This window comes from Ceratotherium simum, chromosome 16, assembly GCF_057802395.1.
Source record: "Ceratotherium simum simum isolate JZ-2026a chromosome 16, ASM5780239v1, whole genome shotgun sequence".
Classification (NCBI taxonomy): Eukaryota; Metazoa; Chordata; class Mammalia; order Perissodactyla; family Rhinocerotidae; genus Ceratotherium; species Ceratotherium simum.
This window is the reverse complement of record NC_141915.1, coordinates 14,528,816-14,543,697: the sequence shown is the minus strand read 5'-3', so window position 1 is coordinate 14,543,697 and position 14,882 is coordinate 14,528,816. Positions and strand designations below refer to the sequence as shown.

The 14,882-nt window shown below is 39.9% G+C and overlaps 2 protein-coding genes across 2 annotated transcripts in view; one reads left to right on the top strand and one right to left on the bottom strand.

Annotated features, from left to right (window-relative positions):
• Positions 1 to 14,882, bottom strand: part of LOC106802296 (olfactory receptor 3A2-like) — a 91,977-nt gene that overhangs the window by 17,396 nt on the left and 59,699 nt on the right. The gene's annotated exons all lie outside the window — the stretch shown is intronic.
• On the top strand, positions 1,060 to 2,001 carry LOC101394405 (putative olfactory receptor 3A4). The gene has a single exon (XM_004433442.3). The coding sequence runs from the start codon at positions 1,060 to 1,062 to the stop codon at positions 1,999 to 2,001; it is 942 nt and encodes a 313-aa protein (XP_004433499.2).

Sequence of the window (14,882 nt, the reverse complement as noted above, 5' to 3'; positions counted from 1 at the left end):
CAGAGCTGGAGAAAGGAAAGCATTATCTAACTGATCATGTGTGTGGGCAGGTCATGGCACTATAACAGACTCTGCTCTTTTCTGGTCATCAGGTCCATGATAGCATGTGTGTTGGATGGTGTGCAATTAGAGCCAGGAGACAGAAAAGCAAGAAGCTAAGTGTTGGTGGAATTGGAAGCAGAGGGAATCTGGGCTCTGGGTATCTACTTGTCTAGCTGTGTGAGAGAGCTCAACTGGCAGCTCAACTGGGTATCCACCAAACCCACTGGAGCTCAAGCCTGGAAACTCTTACCCTGCTCAAAATCTCTTCTTACGTTTTTCTTATTAAGTAAAAGGTCGGTACTTTGGAGCCCAAATTTCCCAGACTCTATATGGAGAAATGCAATATAGTCTTTCTATTTAGAAAATCTAGAAATCTGGTAGTCCCCGGATATGGAGCTGGAGATGTCCTCAATGATATCTCCTCATCGAGTTTCACTGTTTTCATTTCATTTCATTTCGCTATTTTTCTGAAAACTCCAGACCAAGTCTCATGGCTTCACAGGTCCATCTGTTAATAGTCTGGGCAACGGCAGGCATCTGATTACTGCCATCGCATGTGATGACGTGTATGTGGAGACTGCAGGGACACAGGCTGTGGGGGAGCATGCTTTCCTGTCCGCTTCCCCTGATGCCTCCATTTCATCCTCTATGATCTTGTGTACCCAAATAACGGCCATGCCACCATCTTGGAGGTTTCCTCTTGGAACTTTGGTTTCAGGAAAACAATCCTTCCCTTTACCTTTCAAATGTTACATTTGTTCCCTGTTTTGTGTCAATTCGTCTATCTCTGTCTGAGTCTGTCCAATGCTACTGTTCTTGCCCATTAAGAGTTAGATTTATCAAGTCTTTTCCTATTATGTCTCAGTCTTTAACTTCCCATTAAATTTTATGTGTCCTTCCACCCTGGCCCTCCTGGACATTGCTATACTCTGTGGGTGCTATCAAGATCTCATTCTCCTTTTACCACCATTGGCACCATCCAGCTTTGCTCAGTTCTACTGCTGGTGGAAGAGAGTCATGGATGGAGCCACAGGAAATGATTCCGTGGTCACTGAGTTTGTCCTGCTGTGCCTAACGGAGACTCCAGCTCCACAGCCCATGCTCTTTGTCATCTTCCTTCTTGCTTATGCAGCTACACTTGGTGGCAATTTCAGCATCCTGGCCGCCATCCTCACTGAACCCAAACTCCACACCCCCATGTACTTTTTCCTGGGGAACTTGTCCCTGCTGGACTTTGGGTACATCAGCGTCACCGTCCCTGCCATGTTGAGGCACTTCATGTCCCATAACAGAGACATTTCCTATCGGGCCTGCCTCTTGCAGCTCTTCTTCCACGTCCTCGCTGGGGTGGACTGCTTCCTGCTGACCGTCATGGCCTATGACTGCTATCTGGCCATCTGCCAGCCCCTCACCTACAGCACCCGCATGAGCTGGGGAATCCAGCAAGCCCTGATGGGTGTGTCTTATCTCTTTTCCTTCACCAATGCACTGACCCAAACCGTTGCCTTATCTACTCTTAAATTCTGTGGCCCCAACATGATCAATCACTTCTACTGTGACCTCCCACAGCTCTTCCAGCTCTCCTGCTCCAGCACCCAACTCAATGAGCAGTTGCTCTTTGTAGCAGCAGCCTTCGTGGGGGTGACCCCCTTGGTCCTCATCACTGTGTCCTGTGCACACGTGGTAGCTGCGGTCCTGCAAATCCACTATGCAGAGGGCAGGAGGAAAGCCTTCTCCACGTGTGGCTCCCACCTCGCTGTGGTGGGCATCTTCTACGGGACAGGCGTCTTCAGCTACATGAGGCTCGGCTCAGCGGAGGCTTCAGACAAGGACAAGGGCATTGGCATCCTCAACACTGTCATCAGCCCCATGCTGAACCCGCTCATCTACAGCCTCCGGAACCCTGATGTGCAGGCCGCCCTGCGGTGGGTGCTCACAGGGAGACAGCCCCCCCAATGAGAGCCCTTCCTCTGGCCTTAAGGAATATCGTGGATCCACTTATTGTTTCCAAGAGGTATTGTGATTAATGCAAGTGGAATGTGGGTATGATGAAATCAGATCAGAGGCTGGCTTAGGAAGGAAGGTACAATGAAAATGATAGTAGCTATTACTTATATGGTGATTGCCACGTGCCAGGCCACTGTTCTAAGTGACTGACATCTATTATTTCATCCTCATAACAACCCTATGAGGTAGATACAGAGTTACAAATTACAGATTAGGAAATTGAACCTCAGAGAGGTTAAGTACCTTGCCCAAATTCACACAGCTAATGAATGTCAGAGCTGAGTTTTCAACCTAAGCAGGCTACATCTTACTGCCTCTCAAGAGCAATAAATCATTTCAGTAGGAAGGGAATCTTAAAGGTGGGGTGGATGGATGGGCAACAAAGAAGGAGAAAAAAAGATCAGTGTTATAGGAAACAACTATTGAAATGAAATGAATATATGAATTAAGAAGTTTTGTTCCTTTAACAAATTTACAGTTTGTTTCAGAGCAACTGGTAGAAGTTGAGGGAATTGCTGGAGGCCCACTTCAACAAGTAAACCAACAAAAAGAGAACAAATTTTAAAACCCCAGTCTGAGGGAATAGGCACTGTTTGGAAAAATCATAGAGATGGGGTCGAGTATTTTCATATTGGATCAACAATAACAAAAAATATGTGTAATAAAGTTAATTAGAGTAAAAGATTTGGCTCATTTGGAAAAGTTTTCCTGACTGACTGAGTGGAGGTCTTTGCCCTCTCTGATGTAAACCTGAACCAGCTCTCTCTCTCTGTATTGATTGATTCAATTTATAGCTTTAAACAATTTTTTACACAATGCAATAAAAATGCATGCTTATTAAAAAGTTAGAAGTACAAAAAACTTAAATTACCCATAAGTCTCCCATTCAGAAATAATCATTATTGACATCTAGCATATGATTGTTAAAATGTTTTTCATATCTAATATGTATTTGTAAAAATGGAATTATTCTATACCTAAAGCTCTGTAACCTGCTTTTTTCATTTAATAATGTATGTGGGCATCTTTCCATGACACTAAATATAGATCTTCCACATTTTTTTCTATGGCTGCATAGTATTCCTTTGGGTGGATGGAACAAAATGGATTTAACAACCCTTTATTAATGAATCAGTGTTAGTTCAAATAACCTTGTTGTATGGAGTGCTGCAATGAATATCCTTGTAGATTCATCTGTACAGACTCTTGTAGTTATTTGCAGATGATAAATTCCCATGAGTGATATGACCTTTTTCAAAGCACTTGAGACATATCGCCAAATTGCCATTCAGAAAAGGTTAAACAAATTGACATTTCCATAATCGCTTTTATCTTTGCCCACATGATGGGCCAAATGCTATAACTCAGTGCTCCTTTAGTTCTAAATTAGTTAATCACTAGTAAAGTTAACTATACATGTATATACACACACACACTAAGACAAACCTTTTAGAAATAAATATATAAGTTTGGAAGTGCTCTTAACTTATTAATGATATTAATTCTTTGTCTCATGTATATTGCAAATGTGATGCTCTCTTTTGCCATACAGAACTTTTAAACTTATACATGGTCAAATCACTCGATATTTTCTTTTATAAGGTTTTGATATCTGGTTTTGGTATTATGCCTAGAATCTTTTTTATTTTTTTATTTTATTTTTTATTTTTATTTTTATTTATTTTTTATTGATGTTTTAATAGTTTTTAACATTGTGAAATTTTGGGTTGTACATTTTTGTTTGTCCATAGCCATATATATGACTCCTTTCACCCCTTGTGCCCACCCCCCACCCCCATTGCCCCTGGTAACCACAATACAGTTTTCTCTGTCCATGTGTTGGTTTATATTCCATATATGAGTGAGATCATATGGTATTTGTCTTTCTCCTTCTGGCTTACCTCACTTAACATAATACCCTCCAGGCCCATCCATGTTGTTGCAAATGGGACGATTTTGTCTTTTTTTATGGCTGAGTAGTATTCCATTGTACATATATACCACATTTTCTTGATCCAATCGTCAGTCAAGGGACACTTAGGTTGCTTCCACTTCTTGGCTATGGTGAATAATGCTGCAATGAACATAGAGGTGCATAAGCCTCTTTGGATTGTTGATTTCAGGTTCGTTGGATAGATTCCCAGTAGTGGGATGGCTGGATCATAGGGCATCTCTATTTTTAATTCTTTGAGGAATCTCCATACCCTTTTCCATAGAGGCTGCACCAGTTTGAATTCCCACCAGCTGTGTATGAGGGTTCCTCTTTCTCCACATCCTCTCCAACATTTGTTGTTTTTTGTCTTGGGAATAGAAGGAAAGTACCTCAACATAATAAAGGCTATTTATGGTAAACCCACAGCCAACATCATACTCAACAGGGAAAGACTGAAAGCCATTCCTCTGAAAAGAGGAACGAGGCACAGCTGCCCACTCTCACCACTCCTGTTCAACATAGTACTGGAGGTTTGGCCAGAGCAATTAAGCAAGAAAAAGGAATAAAAGGAATCCAAATAGGTAACAAAGAAGTGAAACTCTCACTATTTTCAGATGACATGATTTTATATATAGAAAACGCAAAAGAATCCATTGGAAAACTATTAGAAATAATCAGCAACTACAGCAAAGTTGCAGGGTACAAAATCAATCTACAAAAATCAGTTGCATCTCTGTATGCTAATAATGAACTAACAGAAAGAGAGCTCAAAAATATAATACCATTTACAATAGCATCAAAAAGAAATACCTAGGAATAAATCTTACCAAGGAGGTGAATGAACTACACAATGAGAACTACAAGACATTATTGAAAGAAATTGATGATGACATAAAGAAATGGAAAGATAACCCATGGACGTGGATTGGAAGAATAAACATAGTTAAAATGTCTATATTACCTAAAGCAATCTACAGATTCAATGCAATCCCAATCAGAATCCCAATGACATTCTTCACAGAAATAGAAAAAAGAATACTAAAATTCATATAGGGCAACAAAAGACCCCGAATAGCTAAAGCAATCCTAAGAAAAAAGAACAAAGCAGGAGGCATCACAATCCCTGACTTCAAAACATACCTCAAAGTAATAGTAATCAAAACAGCATGGTACTGGTACAAAAACAGACACACAGATCAATGGAACAGAATTGAAAGCCCAGAGATAAAACCACACGTATACGGACAGCTAATTTTCGACAAAGGAGCTAAGAACATGCAATGGAGAAAGGAAAGTCTCTTCAATAAATGGTGTTGGGAGAACTGGACAGCCACATGCAAAAGAATGAAAGTGGACCATCTGCTATCGCCATTCACAAAAATTAACTCAAAATGAATCAAAGACTTGAAGGTGAGACCTGAAACTATAAAACTCATAGAAGAAAATACAGGCAACACACTGTTTGACATTGGTCATAAAGGAATCTTTTTGGATGACATGCTTACCCAGCCTAGGGAAACAAGAAAAAATAAACAAGTGGGACTTTATCAGATTAAAGAGCTTCTATAAGACAAACGAAACCGGAATCAAGATGAACAGACAACCCACCAGCTGGGAGAGAATATTTGCAAAACATACATCAGACAAGGGGTTGATCTCCATAATATATAAAGAACTCACACAACTGAACAACAAAAAAACAAACAACCTGGTCAAAAAATGGGCAGAGGAAATGAACAGATACTTCTCCAAAGAAGATATACAGATGGCCAATAGGCACATGAAAAGATGTTCAACATCATTAATCATCAGGGAAATGCAAATCAAAACAACACTAAGATATCACCTCACGCCCATTAGAATGGCTATAATCTTTTTTATTTTTGAATGTATAGACTCATTGATTCTTTCCCCACTGATATAAAATGACATCATTGCCATCTGTTAAATATCCTTGTGGTTTGGGGTCTGTTGGACTCTCTTTTGCAGCACTGTATTTTTTAATCACTATAGTATTACAGCACAAATTAACATGCAGTTGTCAAGGTCTTTCTTGTTACTTTTCTTTCCCTAGCACTGGGGTGTCCCAGCCTTACCCCCTCCTGTAGCTGCTTATTCTCCTATAACCATCCTTCCAGATTAATTGTAATAATCTGTTTGTAATATTCTAATACAGTGGCAATGTATAAATTTAGGAAAAATTGACACCTTTGAATTATTGATTTTCCCATTCTGGAACAAGGTATATCTCTTCAATTACTCAAGTTTTCTTTTATAGTATAAGAGTTTTTTTAAAAAAAAAAACAAACATTAAGATCCTGTGAGACAGAAAGTTGAAATTCCCTTGGTAGGAGGTAGATTTGTCCAGAATGATTCGGGAGGCCAAGAAGGCAAGCTCCCCAGGTAAGGGCAGTGAGAATTTGCTCATTCTGCAGCAGCTGGCTGCAGAGAATCTCTGAAACTCTCACCCTCCACTTGGAACCCTGGGAAAAGATTCTCTGTGAATTTACTGTTCTCATAATTAGGAACGTTTGCACTTAGAAAAGCAATGGAAAGGAATTATTTTTGTGTGTTTTACAGAGTTCAGCTAAAAGACCCCTAGCTGTATCCAGAGCACAGAGTGTACTTTACAATAGTTGAAAATAAAAATCATCAGATTTCCCATGGTTTCCAGCTTTTGTTGAAAATGAAATCTGTCAACAGTGGACCCACATTCTTATTGTCAGTGATCATCTAGGGCTAAGAATCCACGGCCCTCTTTGCAGAAGGCAACTACTCTCCGGTTTGCCGGAGTCTTCACCTGACCACATCATCTGCCTGGCCTTTGTAGGCATTTGAGTTTGTCATCCCTGATCTAGACATCTGATGGTCTAGTCTTGGGGACATTTGACACCATTGAAAAAGGGTTTATTTTAATGTATGTTTGGGTCCTAGAGTTTTCTGATTCTATCTGAATCCTAAAATTACAATACAGGAAACTACTACTGGCACATAAAAGGTGCCAGGTAATACTGATGGGATGAATCACTGTCCTATTTAAAAGAAGATGGTCTCAATAGTCAGGCATTATCTAAGGAGAGAAAAGAGGTGCAGACTCGCCACTAAACTGGACCTGTCACTAAATTGAACCTGACATATTTCTCTAAAAGCATAATTCTATTAAATTATTAGTCGATTCAAAAAGCATTCATTGAGCACCTAAAATGTAACAGGAATAATACTAAGTATTGAGATGCAGAGAAGAGTAAAACGCAAGCTCTGGCCTCAAGGCGATTCCTTGATATTAGAGGGAGCCAAAAAGCTCAAGTTAAGGAAACAAATACACGTGCTGTGTAACAGATGGCCTCCATGCACGGTGGGGATAAACAGAAAAGTCTTTCTGGCAGGGAAATGATGATCTTGAGAAAAGATATCTGGAAGGGACAGAGATCAGCCATGTGTTAAAAGATGAGTGGGCATGTGCCAAGTTGGCTAGGAAGGAGGTCACTCCAGGAAGAGTGTGGCCTCTTCCAGGGCCCTTCGAGAGGAGTGGTGGGAGTAGGAGATGGTTGCAGTGGGATTATAGAGTGAATGAGAAGTCAGGAAATGAGGACCACAGATGAAGACAGCTCTCTGGAGAAGTTCAGCTCTGATTGGTAGAAGGGAAGTACCAAGGTAGACAATAGAGAAACAAACAATTAAGGGAGATTGGGATTTCATTTTAGTTTTGTTTGAGGATGAGAAGAGCTGCATGTTTATATGCTGGCACTCAAACATCAACATAAAGGAAGAAGTTTAGATGTCCAAGAAAAAGGAGATAGTTGATGGACTGAATACAGAGGAATGTGAGAAAATGAAGCAGTTATAAAAGAAATGGTTAATTTTCTATATATTGACATACTTATTGATGAAGAGAAAGTACTCACTGAAATATTTATTAAGGAAACACAGTAGAATATAATAATTAAGTACTGAGGTCTAGGTGATTTTCACCTCTCAGTCATTTTTTCCCCTAACAAATTATTTTGTTAACAATTGATTTGTTCAACTGTTAGCAATGTCTGCTTGCTGTACTGCACTCAAGGAACTTAAAATACACAGAAAATTACAATAAAACATATTAATTACAATGATAGAGTTATGCACAGCTTATTATATAAGCCCAGAGATATAACAACCACTCGCCTACAGAATCTGCAAGCATTAAAAACCAGGCCTGATTACCTAGCAATTCTCATGTAAGGTTTAAATTAATAAATGTATATAAAACTTATTTTCATTTATTTATTCACCTAGCAAATGTTTATTGAAGTCCTACTAAATGTCCAGCTCAATGCTGGACAATAAGGTACAGAGAGAAAAAGTCAGTCTCTACCCTCAAAGAATCCAGTCTATTGTGACAAAGTGCTGTAACAATGTTAGTTATTAACATATAATTATTATTTTCATATAATCTCATTTGAAATTCTCTCAGCATTATTATCAGAGGCATAAAATTCTCTCTTGAAGGCTAGTATGAAAACTGTGAAAATGCTGTGGATTTAAGCATATACAGATACCACTAAATATAATAATAATAATTTCTTACACGCAAGTAGTACTTCCCAATTCACAAAAACACTTTCATGTCTAGAATCTTATCTGATTTTCAAGACATCCCTCTCTGGCCAACAGTGCAGGTATCATTATTATTCTTCATTTTACAGAGGAAAAACGTGAAGTGCAATAGGACACAGCTGCTTGCTCAGGATAACTGTGTCAGGACAAATCCTAGAAATTAAGACACTTGAAATCTGGAAGATGTTTCCAAGGATGAGTAGAATATTTTAAATAGAGAGAGGAGAGTCAAGATGGTGGCCTAGGCAGACTCTGAACTCACCTCCTCCCCGGACACAGCCAATTTACAACTACTCATGGAAAAATTACCCCTGAGACAGAACTGAAAACTGGATAAAAGGAACTCCTGCAACAACGGACAATACTAACTGAGGTGGAAGAGGCAGAATCTCCCTTCTGGAGAGGAAAAACGCCGCATTCACAAGCCGCAGCGTGTCACGGCCACCTGGGAGCAGCCCTCCCTGGAGGTGCAGGGCCCTGAGCCGGGAGCGCCCCCGCTGTGGGCATTTTGTGGACCCAGCACAATCAAGATGAGTGGCATAATATCTGACTTTGCCTGCTACTAAAACATTGGGGAATACCCCAGAAAAGCTGGTTCACAAAGAAATTAAAACCGGCTCTTAAAGGGCCCCCACACAAACTCACCCATCTCAGAAAGCAACCTAAAACCACCAGAAAGAAAGGTGCATAGCGCTTTGGTGAAAAGACACTCACCTGATAGGCCCTGAGTGCATCTCGGTGAGAGGTGAGACCTCTCCAGGGACTGGGACATTGGCGGCGGCCATTGTTGTGGCCTGGTGTGGGCGTGCTGACACAGACGCCATTGGAGTTTCCTCTGGGGACTGCTAGCCCCGGTCTGCCCCACCCGCTAGAGCACCGATTTAATCCAGCTCAGCCAGAGCAGGCAGCCCACCCTAGAGACTGGCCCACCGAACAACAAGCCCTCAGGCAACTTGTGGGCCTGCATAGATTGGTGACTGGATTCTCTGCAGCCTGTCAACTGACCCAGCTTCAGTGGGGCAGGACGTGCACAAGGAGCAGGTGGAGAGTGTGGGTGGTGGTGGAGTGTGTAGGGCTCCCGACATGGAGAGACTGGGTCCACTTCGGAAGGTCGGGGCGCACACACGGGGCAGGACTGTGTTGACTGTGTGTGTGGACCTGTGGGCGGCAGGACTTGTCAGCTGCAGAAGACTTTTGCTTCTCAAAGAGCCACATAGGTGGTTTGCCCCACCTTCCAAAGTCTGAAACAACTGGGTGCTCCTGTGCCTGAGGCCAGCCCCACCCATCTGCAATCCTCAGAGAGCTGACAAGAGACCTAAAGGCTAGAGGGTTATAGCAATTGTAACCCCTGAGCCAAACAACCTGCCACACTGGGGGCCTACTCACTTAAAAGAAATACTGCAACACAAATGTGGTATTAGAACATGCAGCCAACTGTGCTGGGGCTCCCCACACCTGATAAAGAGACTGAAGGGCCCACAACAACTACAAACATCTGAGCATTACAACAGCTGGGCAGGAGCATAACTCGGCCTACCTGGGCACATACAGGGAGAGCAAACAGGCCACAACAGAAGGACACATGTAGCCCACATAGATATCACCCCTAGAACATTGAGAACTGAGGGAAGCACATGGCAGGCCTCCTAAGCCATCACTTACATAAGGTCACCTATCCAAGAGCAGGAGACATAGCTGACCTACCTAATGCATAGACACAAGCACAAGGAAAGAGGCAAAATGAGGAGGCAAAGGAATACATTCCAAGCAAGGGAACAGGACAAAACTCCAGAAAAGGAACTAAGTGAAACAGAAATGAGCAACCTACCCGACAGAGAGTTCAAACAAAGAGTGTTAAGGATGCTCACTGATGTGGGGAGAAGAATAGATGAACTCAGTGAGAATGTCAACAAAGAAATGGAAGATGTAAAAAAGAACCAATCAGAAGTGAAGAATACGATACTGGAAATAAAAATTCACTACAGGCACTTAAAAGCAGAGTAGAGGATACAGAAGAATGGATCTGCGAGCTGGACGAAAGACTAGAAGAAATTACCCAAGCTGAACAGGTAAAAGAGAAAAGAATTAAAAAGACTGAGGACAGTCTAAGGGACCTCTGGGACAACATCAAGCACACTAACATCTGTGTTATAGGTGTCCCGGAAGGAGAAGAGCGAGACAAAAGGGCAGAGAATCTATTTCAAGAAATAATAGATGAAAACTTCCCTAACCTAAGGAAGGAAACAGACATACAGGTACAGGAAATACAGAGAGCGCCAAACAAGATAAACCCAAAGAGGCCCACACCAAGACACATCATAATCAAAATGTCTAGAATTAAAGATAAAGAGAGAATCCTAAAAGCTGCCAGAGAAAGACAAGTTACATACAAAGGAAACCCCATAAGGCTATCAGCTGACTTCTCAGCAGAAACCTTACAGGCTAGAAGAGAGTGGCACGATATATTTAAAGTGCTAAAAGGAAAAAACTTATAGCCAATAATACTCTACCCTGCAAGGTTATCATTCAAAATGGAAGGAGAGATCAAAAATTTCCCAGACAAGCAAAAATTAAAGGAGTTTGTCACCAAGAAACCAGTGCTACAAGAAATGTTAAAGGGACTGATTTAAGGGGAAAAGAGAAGACCACAAATAGGAAAAATTATCTATTTCCATGATAAGAGGGTAATGGATACAAATGCACAAAAAAGAGGTTAGATATGATATCAAAAACATAAAAGGAGGGAGGAGGGGAGTTAAAGAGTACAGCTTTCAGACAGAGGTCAAACTAAAGAGACCATCAATTCTGTATAGAAGGAGAAAGGAACAGAGAAGGACTACTAAAACACTGAGGAAAAAAAAAAGTTAAAAAATGGCAGTAAGTACATACTTATCAATAGCTACTTTAAACATCAATGGACTAAATGCCCCAATTAAAAGGCGTAGGGTCGCTGATTGGATAAAACACAAAGACGCATATATATGCTGCATACAAGAGACACACTTCAGACCTAAAGACACTCATAAACTGAAGGTGAAGGGATGGAAAAAGATACTCCATGCAAATGGCAATGAAAAGAAAGCTGGGGTAGCAGTACTTATATCAGACAAAATAGACTTTAAAACAAAAACTGTAACAAGGGACAAAGAAGGGCATTATATAATGATCAAGGGAACAATCCAACAAGAGGATATAACACTTGTAAATATCTACGCACCCAATGTAGGTGCACCTAAACATATAAAGCAATTATTAACAGACATAAAAACAGAAATAGACAGTAACACAATAATAGTAGGGGACTTTAACACTCCACTTACACCAGCAGATAGATCATCCAAACAGAAGATCAATAAGGAAACATTGGGCTGAAATGACACACTAGAACAGATGGACCTAGTAGATATATACAGAGTATTACATCCAAAAACCGAAGAATACGCGTTCTTTTCAAATGCACATGGAACATTCTCCAGGATTGATCCCATATTAGGCCACAAAACGAGTCTCCATACATTTAAGAAGATTGAAATAATACCAAGCATCTTTTCTGACCACAACAGTATGAAACTGGAAATCAACTACAGGAAGAAAATCAGAAAAGCCACAAATACGTGGAGGTTAAACAAAATGCTACTGAACAATGACTGGGTCAACGAAGAAATCAAAGAAGAAATCAAAAAATACCTGGAGACAAATGAAAATGAAAATACGAATTAACAAAATTTATGGGATACAGCAAAAGTGTTCTAAGAGGGAAGTTTATACCAGTACAGGCCTATCTCAACAAACAAGAAAAATCTCAAATAAACAATCTAACAATGCACCTAAAGGAACTAGAAAAAGAAGAACAAACAAAGCCCAAAATCAGTAGAAGAAGGGAGATAATAAAAATCAGAGCAGAAATAAATGAAATAGACACCAAAAAATAGAAAAAATTAATAAAACCAAGAGCTGGTTCTTTGAAAAGATAAACAAAATTAACAAACCTTTAGCTAGACTCACCAAGAAAAAAAGAGGGAAGGCACAAATAAGTAAAATCAGAAAAGAAAGAGGAGAAATTACAACAGACACCTCAGAAATACAAAAGATTATAAGAGAATAATATGAAAGCTATATGCCAACCAATTCGACAATCTGGAAGAAATGGATAAATTCTTAGAATCATACAACCTTCCAAAACCGGATCAAGAAGAAGTAGAGAATTTGAATAGACCGATCACCAGTAAGGAGATCGAAACAGTAATCACAAACCTCCGCAAAAATAAAAGTCCAGGACCAGACAGCTTCCCTGGTGAATTCTACCAAACATTCAAAGAAGACTTAATACCTATCCTTCTCAAACTCTTCCAAAAAGTTGAGGAGGGGGGGAAGCTCCCTAACTCATTCTACGAAGCCGACATTACCCTGATACCAAAACCAGACAAGGACAACACAAAAAAAGAAAATTACAGGCCAATATCACTGATGAACATCAATTCAAAAATCCTCAACAAAATACTAGCAAATCGCATGCAACAATACGTTAAAAAGATTATACACCATTATCAAGTGGGATTTATTCCAGGTATGCAGGAATGGTTCAACATTCGCAAATCCATCAACGTGATACACCACATTAATAAAATGAAGAATAAAAATCACATGATCATCTCAATAGATGCAGAGAGAGCATTTGACAAGATACAGCATCCATTTATGATAAAAACTCTGAATAAAATGGGTATAGAAGGAAAGTACCTCAACATAATAAAGACTGTATATGACAAACCCACAGCTAATATCATCCTCAATGGCGAAAAACTGAAAGCAATCCCTCTAAGAACAGGAACCAGACAAGGATGCCCACTGTCACCACTCCTATTTAACATAGTACTGGAAGTCCTAGCCAGAGCAATCAGGCAAGAGAAAGAAATAAAAGGGATCCAAACTGGAAAGGAAGAAGTGAAACTGTCACTATTTGCAGATGACATGATTTTATATATAGAAAACCCTAAAGAATCCACCAGAAAACTTTTAGAAGTAATAAACGAATATGGGAAAGTTGCAGGATACAAAGTCAACATACAAAAATCAGTTGCATTTCTGTACACTAACAACGAAGTAGCAGAAAGAGAAATTAAGAATACCATCCTATTTACAATTGCAACAAAAAGAATAAAATACCTAGGAATAAACATAACCAAAGAGGTGAAAGAGCTGTACACGGAAAACTATAAAACATTGCTGAAAGAATTGAAGAAGACACAAAGAAATGGAAAGATATTCCGTGCTCTTGGATTGGAAGAATTAACATAGTTAAGATGTCCATACTTCCTAAAGCCATCTATATATTCAATGCAATCCCTATCAAAGTTCCAACAACATTTTTCACAGAAATAGAACAAAGAATCCTAAAATTTATATGGAACAACAAAAGACCCCGAATAGGTAAAGGAATCCTGAGAAAAAAGAACAAAGCTGGAGGTATCACACTCCCTGATTTCAAAATATACTACAAAGCTATAGTAACCAAAACAGCATGGTACTGGCACAAAAACACACACACAGATCAATGGAATAGAATCGAAAGCCCAGAAATAAACCCACACATCTATGGACAGCTAATCTTTGACAAAGGAGCCAAGAACATACAATGGGGAAAAGAAAGTCTCTTCAACAAATGGTGTTGGGAAAACTGAACAGCCACATGCAAAAAAATGAAAGTAGACCCTTACCTTACACCATACACAAAAATTAACTCCAAATGGATTAAAGACTTGAATGTAAGACCTGAAACTATGAAACTTCTAGAAGAAAACATAGGCAGTACGCTCTTCGACATCCGTCTTAGCAACATATTTTCAAGCACCATGTCTGACCGGGAAAGAGAAACAATAGAAAAAATAAACAAATGGGACTACATCAAACTAAAAAGCTTCTGCACAACAAAGGAAACCATCAACAAAACGAAAAGACAACCTAACAATTGGGAGAAAATATTTGCCAACCACACAGCTGATAAGGGGTTAATCTCCAAAATATATAAGGAACTGATGCATCTCAACAACAAAAAAACTAACAACCCAATTTAAAAAAGGGCAAAAGACCTGAACAGACATTTCCCCAAAGAAGATATACAGATGGCCAACAGGCACATGAAAAGATGTTCAACATCATTAACTATCAGGGAAATGCAAATCAAAACTACAATGAGATATCACCTCACGCCTGTCAGAATGGCTATAATTAACAAGACAGGAAACAACATGTGTTGGAGAGGATGTGGAGAGAAGGGAACTCTCATACACTGCTGGTGGGAGTG